Source organism: Phocoena sinus, chromosome 13, assembly GCF_008692025.1.
Source record: "Phocoena sinus isolate mPhoSin1 chromosome 13, mPhoSin1.pri, whole genome shotgun sequence".
Lineage (NCBI taxonomy): Eukaryota > Metazoa > Chordata > Mammalia > Artiodactyla > Phocoenidae > Phocoena > Phocoena sinus.
Window position 1 is genome coordinate 53482102 of NC_045775.1, and position 12735 is coordinate 53494836.

General features: G+C 54.9%; 1 protein-coding gene across 4 annotated transcripts; it reads left to right on the forward strand.

Moving 5' to 3' along the window:
• Positions 1 to 1433: 1433 nt before the first annotated feature.
• On the forward strand, positions 1434 to 8411 carry OTX1 (orthodenticle homeobox 1). Of its 4 annotated transcripts, none has more exons than XM_032653154.1 (5): positions 1434 to 1501; positions 1865 to 1933; positions 3482 to 3688; positions 4568 to 4834; positions 6126 to 8411. In XM_032653154.1, exons 4-5 carry the CDS (start codon positions 4784 to 4786, stop codon positions 6942 to 6944), a joined length of 870 nt encoding a protein of 289 aa, XP_032509045.1. In that variant the 5' UTR covers positions 1434 to 1501; positions 1865 to 1933; positions 3482 to 3688; positions 4568 to 4783; the 3' UTR covers positions 6945 to 8411. The 4 variants fall into 4 exon arrangements, with proteins under 4 accessions (XP_032509045.1, XP_032509041.1, XP_032509042.1 ...); XM_032653150.1 differs by having other exon boundaries at positions 4683 to 4834; XM_032653151.1 differs by lacking the exons at positions 1434 to 1501; positions 1865 to 1933 and having other exon boundaries at positions 3592 to 3721; positions 4683 to 4834; positions 6126 to 6276; positions 6370 to 6451; positions 6482 to 6944.
• Positions 8412 to 12735: the final 4324 nt, after the last annotated feature.

Below are 12735 nucleotides of genomic sequence, written 5' to 3' on the forward strand. Positions count from 1 at the left end.
CGTATTTTATTCGGACTCCAAAGGAAAGTGTCGCTTGGGGGAGGGGGAAGCACTTTGAAGAGCGGCGGCCACGGCCCCTTTTCACTCAGCGGGCTCCCCCTTCCTTCTCCTCCACCTCCTCGCCCTGCGCCTGGTCCGCTCTCGGTGCCCGACCCTGCGGCCCCGCAGCGCCCGCGCTCCCCATCGCGAAGCGCCCGGTGGCTCCTTGACTCGCCCTCACACTTACTCCTGTTCAAACTTTTCACTCCGCCTGTTGAGGTGGAGGGGAGGGGGGATTAGGAAGAAGCGGTAGGAATTCCTCGAAAGGGAGTAAAGTGCCTAATATTCAGGAGGAGGTGCCATTTAAAAGAATTGCCTTACTCAGTGTTGGGGCGAAAACACTTTTTTTTTTTTTGCGCTTTGACAAGTCCATCCAGGTAGACGTGTTTGAGAAGTTTGTTCGATTGGGAAATGGGCTTCGCCAGTACGAAAGATCCGGGAAGATCGCTTTAAGGAGGCTCCTGCGGCATGTGGGAAAGAAATTGAGGGCAGGGGTCTGTGGCCACGTTTTCCACCAAATTGTCCCTTGTAAAAGGAGAACGGGAAGGAGACAGTGTGAAAGAGAAAGTTTCCTATCCAAACCTTTCGATTCAGAAGTAGAGTGTGTGTGTAAGGGAGAGGGGACTCTGCGCTCCAACATTTCAAAAGAAGCGTTTAGGATTTGCAAACACCTTTCGTTGGGACTGGGAACACCAGGAGACGCCGAAGAGCAGGTAAGTGGCCGTGCCTCCCCTGCGGGTGCTCCTCGCAGGCGTGGGAGTCTTGAGGCGCCGAGGCGGGATCTGCGCACTGGGAGCTGCTCCCGCGCTCGGCAAAGTAGCCTGTGCCAGCACGAGCCGCCCGCGGCATCCCTCTGCGGGTGGTGGCGCGGTGGATGAAGACACTGGGGCCCGCGGCGCCGGGAGAGGGGCCGGGGGCCCGCTCCCCTCCAGCCCGCGGCTCCCGGGTCCTCGCGCCCACCGGGCCGCCGAGCTGGGTGGCGCGCGGGAGAGCGAGAACCGGTTCTCCAGCACCTCGCCTCCTTCTGCCACTCCCTCCAGGGCGCCAAAAGGGCGAGAGAAGGGCGGGGAGCCCCGGGGCGGCCTTGGGACCGGCGTCCCCCTCCACGGCCTGGGCTCCCGCGCTGCGCTCGTCTTCCTCGCGTCGCTCTGCGCCGCGTTTGCCGCCAGTCGAGCCCCGGAGTTAGCGCGCGACCGGGGCGGGGCGGGCGGGCGGGCGGTGAGGGCGGGGTGCAGGGGGCGGGGGAGGGCGGGGGCGCGCGGAGGTAACCCCCGGCTCGTGCTGCCATTGCCCGGCTCCCTGTCACTCAGCCCGCGCGGGGCCAGGGATTGGCAGCCTAGCCTGGTTACGCACTCACCTCGCGTTCACATACCCGGGGAGGGCATTAGAAAGGTGATCAATCTTCATCAGGCTACATTTCCAATCACCTAAACAACCCGGCCAGACAAGCCACTCCGACAAGGTAAATCGCTTGATTTATTTAGTTTCCGAAGTGCCTCTGCGGGGCTTCCCCAGCCCCCACCGCCTCCACGCTGCACGGAGTGCCACGGCAACCTCGAGCCACCTCCCAGCTCTGCCCCTCTCACCCCCACCCTCCTCCTTGCGGCCCCTCGGCGCGGTCCTGGGCGAGGCAGTGTCTCGGGAGAGTGTAGGGCTTTGCAAACAAAGTGTGTGTATGAAATAAAGTGAAACCTGGAGGGACACGCACAAAGCCACTGGAAAGAAAGAGAAAGGGAGGAGGGAAGTTGGGGAAAGAAAGAAATCCGGGGGTCCTAGACCAACCGCCCAACCCGGCGGGTAATTCCTGTGCTGCTCTGTTTTGCAGGTTGGCTGCCCGGAAGGTCCGTGTGAGGGTGCGAGGTAGATGGTGAGCGGCCCCGGCAGCTGAGGGCAGGTAAGGAGAAAGCCGGGAGCCGCCCGGGACTCTGGGAATGCGTCGGTTGTTCTTGCCTCCCCGTCCTCAAACGGGTCCCCGCTTCCCAGGTCCCCGGCACGTGGGCGGGGCTGGGAGGCGACCTGGCTCCCCTCTTGCTGCGCTGAGGACCCCGGAGCTCTGCTGCGGCCCCGCGCCCCTCCCCCGCCTCCTCCGAAGTAACCGAGCTGAAGTGCTAAGTTTGAAGAAAGTCTGAAAACTCACGCAGCAGCCTAGATGAGTCGCCGCGGCTGATTCCCATTCTCCTTCGGCCCCAGAGCCCAGGCTCTTTCCCTTCTGTCGCCTTCCCTGCAAACTAGGTTCTCCCGGCCCAGGTCCCATGGGGACGGGAGCGGGAGGCTTCTTTAGCTCTAAGTTCTTTCTTTCCCTAAACTCTCTAGCCCGGGTCCCAGGTCTGCTTTGAGTTCCTTGAAGCGGGGTAAAGCGACAGGTCCTCTGGGGTCTCAGTCCCACACCCCCAGCGCCACTTCCTGACCCCTGATTGTAGCGCCTCAGTTTGGGGGCAGCTGGGGAAGCCAGGCGTCGACCTTCCAGCCCGGGTCAGAGCGAGCTACGCCCCAGAGGCCTAGTTCTCTAGTCTCGATCGGGTCCTGCGGCCGCGGGTTCAGCTAGTAGGATAGGCGGGGAGCGCACCGGACCTGCTGCACTCAGGCCTCCCAAATCCGCCAGACACTTGGGGCACTGGGCAGGTCACCTTTTAACCCCGGCCGGGGCCCCATTGTCCGCAGCCAGGACCGGCTTGCGTTGACGAAAAACGGCCTGCGGCTGTGGCGAGGCACCGGTGACCTCGGGCGGCGTCTTAGAACCGCCACCTGTACAGTGGCCCTTTCTGGTCGCCTCTGCGGGACCTGGCCTTGAAACTGTGGTCGAGGTGTGGGTGGGATTCCGGGTAAGCAGTCTTTCAGCGGCTGGGCACAGAGAAGTCAACTGGAAGGGCGGCTGTAGGCTCTAGGGCCGGGACCCAGCCGAGGAGACTTCGGCAGGTCGCACTCTCCCAAGTGGGCAATGCGTCCTGGAGAGGCTCAGGTGCCGCTAGCCCTCCGCAGTGCCTCACCTGGGCTCTCCGGAGTCTACCTGTGCGTCCCACTTTCAAAGACGTTTGAAACCATGCTCTGGATCTCCTGCCGCCTGGGGGCCGAGCAAATCTTTTCTTGTGCGATGTGAGGCCCGTTCCCACCCGACCAGAATTTTGCCTAGTCTTAGCCGACCCTGCGGTTCAGGCTCTGACCTCCCAAGCTTGGCCCTGATTTTAACCTCTCCTCACTCCTAGTGTCGCCCTATGAGTGTGTGGCCCATTCCAAGCCCGAAAAGAAGAGATCATGATCCAACTATTTTACTTTTCAAAGAAGCTGTGGTCTTTGGGCTAAGGCCTTATAGAGCCGAGTTGACCGCCCTGTACAGTTCCATAACCGGCGTCCCCTCCCCATCCTGTGACTCCTTGCCTCGGACAAGACAAGGAAGCCGTGATGGCTGGGAATGATGGTTTGCGTGTGTCTCGTGTCTCCATAGGCCGGGCCCCCAGACGCAACAGAGCTTGAAGGACTGCGCAGTGGGAGCCCCGCACTGCGCCCGGCCCCGGCCCCCTGGATCCTTCGGGGCGCCTCCACCCAGCTGTTAGCATGATGTCTTACCTCAAACAACCCCCATACGGCATGAACGGGCTGGGCCTAGCCGGGCCGGCTATGGACCTCCTACACCCCTCCGTGGGCTATCCGGGTGAGCACCGGCCCCCACCCCCGGCCCCTGCAAGTCTTGGGGATCCCCAGCCTCCCGGGTTTAAGCACAAACTTTGTCGTGGATCGGCCCAGGGAACCGGTTGCCTAGTCTGCTTACGGTGCAGGACAGGCTGCAGGCTCGCAGGGCAGAATCGCGGGTCGGTGAGGATGGCCGGGGCGGCGAAAACGTGAGACGTGAGCCCTCCTTGCCTGGCCACACGGGCACCTTGTCTCCCGTTGTGCTCCCACTGCCAGCACAGGGTGCATTTACCCACGGATTCGATTTCTCATGGGTGGTGTGTGTGTGTGTGTGTGTGTGTGTGTGTGTGTGTGTGTGAGAGAGAGAGAGAGAGAGAGAGAGAGAGAGAGAGAGAGAGAGAGAGGAAGGATCTATGCCTTACCCCCAACATTGAATGAGGAATATGGACACTTGCTAGGCTCTGAGAGGAAGGGCCGAGCTTGCCTTATGCAAAGCAACTGGCTAAGCTGAGGAGGGGGGATTCTCCCTCCCTAATTAAACTGTCCTCTAGACGGGTGGCCTGCACCAACTTTTGCACTGTTGATGTGGACGACTTGAGCAGAATCCTGGCTGTCTTTTCTAGGTTCCACTCCTTCACCTCCATTTTTTCCCTCGGAAAGTGTTTTCCAGGACGTGTTTCTGCACACCCCTTCCCCACCTTCCAGCCAGGGAGAGTGTTGGGAGGGGGCAGTGAAGGAAGAAAGATTGTATAACTTCTCTTCCTTTCTTAACCTCTGAGAGGCAGGGAAGGGGGCAGCCCTGGAGTACCGGAGACACTGGCTCCCAGTCGCTCACACATGCAGTTTCTCCCACCTGTAGCTGTCAGGCTCGGCCTCCCTGGGGAGTTGTTTTTGCTCGGAGCTCGGCTTTCTTTTGCAACGGCCTGGTTCAGAGCCTGCCAGGGGCCGGTCCGCGTCCTCTAGCGCGAGTCCGCGTGGCCACCACTGACCCGACGCGCCCCCGCGTTTCCCCTCAGCCACCCCGCGGAAGCAGCGACGGGAGCGCACCACCTTTACGCGCTCTCAGCTGGACGTGCTCGAGGCACTCTTCGCCAAGACTCGCTACCCTGACATCTTCATGCGCGAGGAGGTGGCGCTCAAGATCAACCTGCCAGAGTCCAGAGTCCAGGTGCGCGCGCTCGCGGGACTTCAGGGTCGGGGGTGGGGTGCTGGGGCTGGTTGGAGAGGGCCTGGGAATGGGGTTCTGGTGTCGGGGCGGGCTTACAGGCTGGGTAGCCCCTCTTAGATTCCCCCTAGCGCTGGGCCGGGCCTGGCAGAGGGGCCAAAGTTAGAGGAGCTAGCTTAGAGCCCTGGATTCCGCCCTTGGCCCCGGGGCGCCTTTGCTATCCGAAGTGCTTTTTAGGATTGCCGGAGGACAAGTGAGGCTCCCGAAGGCAACGTGCCCTGAGAGCCCGACACTTGCCCCTGCCTCTTTGGCCGCCCCAGGACTTGGCAGTTTCCTTCCGGGTCCTGAATTCTTCCTCCGCCCTTGCCTTGTATCCCGGGGATCCTGGAAATAGAAGAGTGGGGCTTGGCCAGAGCCTGGTGCCCTGTCTGGGAGTGCGCCCCACGGGTGGCGCCAGTTTGATTAGACATTTCCTTTGCCCAGAGAGGATGCCGAACGCAAAACCTGGCTACCAGCTTTGCTGTTTCTGTTTTTGCGATGAAAGGGACCCGAAAATACTGTTCGGATTATAACTCAGAACTCTCCTCAAAGGCCTTTTATCTTGCCTTTTCCCCCCCAGAGGCTCGAGAGAACAGGAATGCCATGTCTTGTACCGGGGCCTTCCAGGAGGACTGGGAACTTTATGACTGTCCTATTTGGTTCCCCACTTGGAGCCAAGAAGTCCAACGAAATTCTGCCCAGGCTTCCTTCCCTAGTCCCCCGAGTACTGCCTCTGTTCAGCCTCCTGGCCTTGCTCCTGCTCCCATCCAAATTCTCGCCCTGCCCAGCACCTGACCTGCAGGGGCGGAGGGGCTCCGGCCTCAAACTCGGGGACTGTCCCCCACTCCGCGGCCTGCTCTGTGCCTCTCCGTAGTTTACTGAGCTCTATTCATAGAAGACAGGGCCTCCAAACATACATAGGTCTGTTGGGAAGCAGCCAACAGCATCAGTTTAGAGATGGCTGAACTTCTGGCTGGACAGACACAAATGTTCCGCCCTCCGGCAGAGTTGCGCTGGGGGTCGGGGGGGAGGGGAGTGCACATCCCTACTTTGCCAGAGGAGCGTCTTTGAGCAGAAGGATGGGGGAGGGTGGAGGAGCAGGGAATGCAGGGTCTGGCCGGGTCGGAGATAGGGAGGGGAGGAGGCGTCGATAGGAGAGGGATGCGGATCCTAGGCCGGGTGTTGGTCCAAGGGGCGGGGAGTGGCAAGTTCTACTCTCCCCCTGACATACTCTCCCCCACCCGGCCCGCTGCAGGTCTGGTTCAAGAATCGCCGCGCCAAATGCCGCCAGCAGCAGCAGAGCGGGAGCGGGACCAAGAGCCGCCCAGCCAAGAAGAAGTCCTCCCCGGTGCGAGAGAGCTCGGGCTCCGAAAGCAGCGGCCAGTTCACGCCGCCCGCTGTGTCCAGTTCCGCCTCGTCCTCCAGCTCCGCATCGAGCGCTTCGGCCAACCCGGCGGCTGCAGCGGCTGCAGGCCTGGGCGGGAACCCGGCGGTGGCAGTCCCGTCGTCGTTGAGTACGCCGGCTGCCTCGTCCATCTGGAGTCCGGCTTCCATCTCGCCCGGCTCAGCGCCCGCTTCCGTGTCGGTGCCCGAGCCTTTGGCCGCGCCTAGCAACGCATCGTGTATGCAGCGCTCGGTAGCCGCAGGCGCCGCCTCTGCCGCAGCCTCCTATCCCATGTCCTACGGCCAGGGCGGCAGCTATGGCCAGGGCTACCCCGCGCCCTCCTCTTCCTACTTTGGCGGCGTGGACTGCAGCTCATATCTAGCGCCCATGCACTCGCACCACCACCCGCACCAGCTCAGCCCTATGGCACCCTCCTCCATGGCTAGCCACCATCACCACCATCCCCACGCGCACCACCCGTTGAGCCAGTCCTCAGGCCACCACCACCACCATCACCACCACCATCACCAGGGCTACGGCGGCTCGGGGCTCGCCTTCAACTCTGCCGACTGCTTGGATTACAAGGAGCCTGGCGCCGCCGCCGCTTCCTCCGCTTGGAAACTCAACTTCAACTCGCCTGACTGTCTGGACTATAAGGACCAAGCCTCATGGAGGTTTCAGGTCTTGTGAGCCCAGGAGTGGGAGGAAGAGAAGAAGAAACGCAACTACCTGCGCCCTCCGTGGTCCCCGTCCAGTTGTTGCTGCTGCTGCTGCTGCACTGCCCGCCTTTGCCTCGGCTTTTCCAGACCTGAAATTTCATGCTCCCAAAAGATGCCCATTGCTGCACTGCCGCCCTCATCTTTGTGCCACTTGCTTGGGGGATGTGCAAACCCTGCCCACCCCTTGGAAGAGGGGACCGGTGCTTCGGCTTGGCCCACAAGTTCTATACGGGAGAGCTGTGTGCTCCCCTCCTCAACCCCTAACGAACTCCTAAGTCACCATCTTCTAGTCTTTCTGGACAGTTATTATGCGCTTGCAGCCTTCGGAGGCTCTTCGCTCTGACTTGCTGTTTGAGCCCTACACTTTAATTTATTCTTTCTGGACACTGGAGTCACTAACTGGCATGTGTCTGCCTGTTGGAGTGCACCCATACTCTACTCCAAATCAAAACAACCACTAAGCGTTTCTCGCGTGCAGACTGCCGCCCCTTCAGCTGCCCTAAGCTCCGCTCCCCGCCTGCAGACCAGAGCTTCCCGGCCTTTCCTCCTCCCCAGCCGGATGCGCTGGGACGAGGCCCGGAGGGAGGAGCGCACCCATAGCCTCTCGCGCACAGTCCCGCCCTGCGTAGAACTGGCTCAGTCTTCCGCTTCGGCGGGAATGCTGTATATAGTCAGGTCCGTTCCAGGGACCACTTAAACTTTTTAGTTGCTGTTGGTTGAACTGAGCATATCTCGTCTTAGAGTCCAAGAAATAGAACTTTAAGATATATACAGCATATATATATACACATATATATATAACAAAAGCAAAAAATATTTTCCCTCTGTCCCCTTTCCTCTCTTCCTCAAACGATGGCGCTTTTACTTTTTCAGTTGTTGCAAAGCTTCCCTGCCCTCTCACACCTTCTCCCTCTGTGTATTTATTAAAGAGAATCGTTTGGTTTCAGGAAGCTGCGCGCGGAGGATCGGGAGGGTCTGGGAGTGTGAAGGCAAGAGCCAAGTCAGGGTACAGGGGAGGGGGCTAGTCTGGGCCGGGGCGCAGGACTGAGCCCTTCACCAGGTCTAAGCACAGGGTCGCAGTTCCAGTTAAGAGATCAAAACCAAAAGAAAACAAAAAATAAAAATACAGCATTATGGAAAAACAAACAAACCCAGGCCCCAAACCCCGGTTCCAATTCCTCTGTCGGCTTCTCTCTCTTTAAACAACCCTGTTTTGTCTAGTGAGTTTTTAGTGCACCTTCATTCTTTGAAATCTGCGGAGGACCCACGCCTGTATATCAGTTTTGGCTTTGGCCTTTTCGTCCAGTAGGTGGGAAAGTAATTTGTAAATTTGATTTGTCCGATGTGAAGATCGCAAATTACTTGTTGAAATGTAAGGCAGTCCCCTTCCGCCCCCTTTATCTACATTATTTCCCGAAAATAAATGCAAATTAATGAACGGCTTGTCAGTGTTGCTCTTCTGCTTCCAGCCCAGGTCCTGGTCTTGGGTGGGTGGAGGGGACTAAAAAGAGGAACCCCCCCGTGTAAATAGCCCGCGTGTTAATAACCTGTGTGAAGCTGGAGGCCAAAAAAATGCTCTCCTAGGGAGGGTCCCCCCTCCCGGTCAGCCCGGCCTCTTCCCCCAGGCGTTTTGACCCCGTATCCCCTCTCGCCATCCAGGACAGAGACAGGTGTCAGGACTCAATTCCCGAAGCAATTCCTTTCTCTTCAGAGGCAGGAGCCTGGCACTGATTTCTTCACCCTAATTGCCTGCACCAGAAAGAAGAGGGGGAGGGGAAGAGGGTCGGGAGGCGGGAAAGGATAGGTCTGTAATGCTCTCAGAGCTGAGCCAAAAAGGAAAAGAAAACAAAACGACAAAAAACCGATCCGTGTCTTGCATGTTGGCAGCAGACGACCTTCCTTTCTGCTGAGCTGTCCCCGGTGGCTTCACGGAGGCCGGGGGAATCCGAGTCATCCCTTCCACGTGCTAAGATGTCCCTTTAAACCCTCAGACCGTGCCAGAAGTAGCCAAAATATCTTTGCTCGTATTGCTAAGTTTCTTTAAAACGCAAACACAAAATCTAGAAAAGTCGATAGGGACGCGTTTCACTTTGGCAGGGGAAGAAGACTCCTGGCTCACACAAGGGGGTTCGGAAGGACGGTTCCACCTTCCCCTGAGGAAGACAGGGGTAGGGGTGGGGATGGGGTGAGATGATCCTCCAGAAGACCCAGAGTCCATACTCTGGTCTGAAACCTCCTGGGTGTAAGGCTCAGAAGCTGCTCAACTTGTCCATGGGCGGGAAGGAAATAAGGAAACAACGAAAAGTTTCCTGCGAAGTGACCGACACACCCTATTCTTTTCATTCCGTGTAAGACTTGAGAACACAACGTGAGGCAGGGTTTGGAGAACGACCCCCTCCTCCAGGGTCCCGCGCCAAGCTAGGTCTCAGTGCTGCAAGCCCCGACTGAAGGGAAGCCCTCTCGGCCGCGTATTCCCTCCGGACTCAGTAGGCCCGTCTCGGACTCCGTAGGCCCGCGCCTTCCCACCCAACAAGCCCAATATCCCCGACTACTTAAAGGCTCGCAGGAGGGCGCAGCCACGGCCCCTCCCAGCCTGCCCCGCGGCGCTACCGGTGGAGGGCGACCCACCGCGCCGGTTCGGTGTGCGCCGGGGCCCCTGAAATGCGGGGCCCACACGTGCCAGGGAGTCCCGGCCGGCGCAAAGAGGCTTCCAGCTCGCGCGGCACAAGCCTGGGCACCGGGGCTTCAGGGCCTACCGGGCGCTCTCCTCAGCCGACCCTGCCTGGCCTTCCCCAGGGCCGCCCTGGTTCACGCAGCCGCCGCCAGGGCCGCTCGAGGTTCTGGGCTGCCTCCCGCCGCAGCACCCTGAGGCGGGTTCTGTGCGGCCCAGCGGTCCTCTTGGCTACGCGGTGGAATGAAACCACGAGATTCGGCTCTGCACCCGCTCGGACAACCGTGTGGCCTCCGGAGCAAGGTACTCAACCCCCTGGGGCTCAATTACGTCGCATTTGTTATTTGGCCCAACTCTGTCGGGGTTGTTCCAGAACCTCACACTTTGGGCCGAGGCTGCGGGCACTTAGGTGAGACGTATCCCCGTGGCCTGGCCCCTCGGCGGCTTCCAGAAGCTTCGGTGCCCACGTACTCAGACAGACGGGGACCAGCGGCCGGGCGCACGGAGGCCCGGCGGGAGTTCCCGCCCGGGGGACTAGGCCTCGAGAAGAGGCACGTGCTTCTTCCAGGGCCTCCCAGCCTGTGCTGAGGCCCCGCGGCGCTGAGTGGAAACCGGGAGCGGGAAGGCCCTGGGACAACTCAGGCTGCCGGGACGCGGGAGCTCGGGGGAGCGGGGAAGGTGCGTGGCCGCGGCGGGGACGGCCGGAAGTGGCCGGACTGGGTGGGGGCGCCCAAGCGGCGCCGAGTGCAGGCGGCGGCGGCGGGAGCGCGTCAGGTCCTTCCGGGCCACCTGTTACAGGCAGGTTCTCTGAGAAACGCCCTCAGCTCGCCATTCTTCTGAGGGAAGAGGTTTGTTTGGGTTTTGGTGTTAGAGACACAATGGAAGCAACTAAAATTGAAGCAATTTAAGGAGATTAAGCAACTTCAGAACACTTAGCAACGTTAAGACGTCAACAGTTTTGTTCCTTTTAGTGCTCAACGAAATCTTCATGTTTTCTACTCATGGCTTGTGTTCTCTGCTCAGACTCTGGGGGCAAAAAAGCCTACCTTACAGTGAACTTATGTGAGGTTCTTTAGGGCTAAAGGATAGGTCGTGTTTGTGTTTTTTAAATACTTTTTAAAAATTCTTAAAACCATTTCAGAAGCACCGCATTAATTTGCTGAAGCTCTGAAAAGATTCAGTGAAGTAACGTCGTTTGTTGTAGAGCTTTTCAGTATTTTATGGTTAGTAGCTACTGAGAGCATATGGAAACAACATTTCTCAACGTTGTAAATGTTTTTTTTTTTTTTGGAAAAATATTCTTAAATTTAACAACTCTATGGGGTATTAAACGTGAGAGGAAAAACAGGTAAAAAGGCACCGAATGTCAGCAAATTCATGCCGGATTCAGAGACCAGAAAACCGAGAGGTTTCAATTTTTGTGTCAAAAGAAAATTACCAGTTTTTTCATATATTTTGTTCAAAATAATTTCACAGATAAATTGTGAATTTTCTTTCAGTTGTGAAAATGATAAATTCATGACTTTGGCAGAATAAATGAATGTTATTGATGTCATTAGGCAATGACAGGCACTAAAGTTTTCTTTAGAGATACAGAAATAAAATGTATCTGATATATTAAATGTAGTTAATATATACATTATTGGTAAAGAAAATCTGTATCATTACTATTCAAGACCAAAAGAAAAAAAAACACCACTTGGCTTCTGTTGCAGAATTAATTTAAGAACAGCATCAAGATATCTTTATAAAATTCCTTAATTGAAAACCTAACAAGTTCTCAAAGAGTTATTCTATATTTTCCATACTGTCTCTCCCTTCCCCCATTGTCTAAAATGAGAATGAAAAAAGCTCATTGGCTCATTAATTTTAACTAAGGAATATTTATATTCAACAATACTTATAGGAAAAACCACCAACTAAAAAAGAATACTAAGTAATAACAATGCATTGCTTATTTGACAAGGAGAAAACATCTCCATTATCTTTAAGAAAGAATCTGTTTAATTAAATGTGTAAGTGTCTGGAATATACTTATTTGAAGGAGAGGGGTTTTTTTGGGGGGGAGGGGCTGTGTTTAGTTGATGGAGCCTGATAAAGCAGTTATGCTTCTTAATCATCTTGTTGATATTTATTGATATCTGAAAAAAGAATTGGATTTTTTTGGTGGGAGAGGGGAACATGCCATTTTGACCTAGTGATTCTTTAATCATGCTTTTAAAATGAGTTGGATTTTACTTAGAACACTTTAGGTGAAGTCTTCCAGAAGTTTTTAAAAATCAAAAATATTTCCGAAAAACCTTCAGTTATTTAGGTGAAATGGCAGTTACATAAAATAGTCAAAGTTGAAACTGCTTTTAAATATATCCAGTTTTTTCTTAGGGAAAAAAATAAAGCAAAGAAATGTATGGTGTGCTCACAACTAAAATCCATCTCCTAATTTTGAAACTATACATTCTTATTTCTAGGACTATTACTTCAAAGATAGGGATATGTTTAAAAATATTTTGGAGTACTTTCTAATCAAATAGTACTTAGGCTCAATTAAATGCCGACCTATCAAAATTTAAACATTGAAAATCTGTTGTGTTTCTAAAAATTGTACCTCTCCTACCCGCTTTGAATAATTTACTTGGTGGCTAATGAAATAAAAGACACAAAGTTCCATTCCATTCCAAGTGTCATAAGTACTTTGTTTTTCAAAGGTTAATCTTTATTGAACATCTTATAAAAACTATTTTAGGAAATTTAGAAATTCTTGTCAAGTGGATTGTAAAATTAGGATTTAAGGAACTTGAGTCACAATTTTTTCAGGATTGAAGTAGAATATAAATAAATCATAACTAATTTTTCACATTTGGGGTAAAGTTAATTAAAATGTAGGAATAAATGGTCTTTGATTCAACAACTTGGTGTCTAAAGAGCTTATAAAATATTTTTAGTACACAAATATTATGTCTGTTCAAAGCTCTAAATGCTTATAAGATATACCATCATCTGTCATAGCTATTTAAATGCAGGAATCATATTTTCTTTTTAAAGTTTAGTTTAAAAACTTTATTGTGAAATATACATACAAAAGGAAGTATAA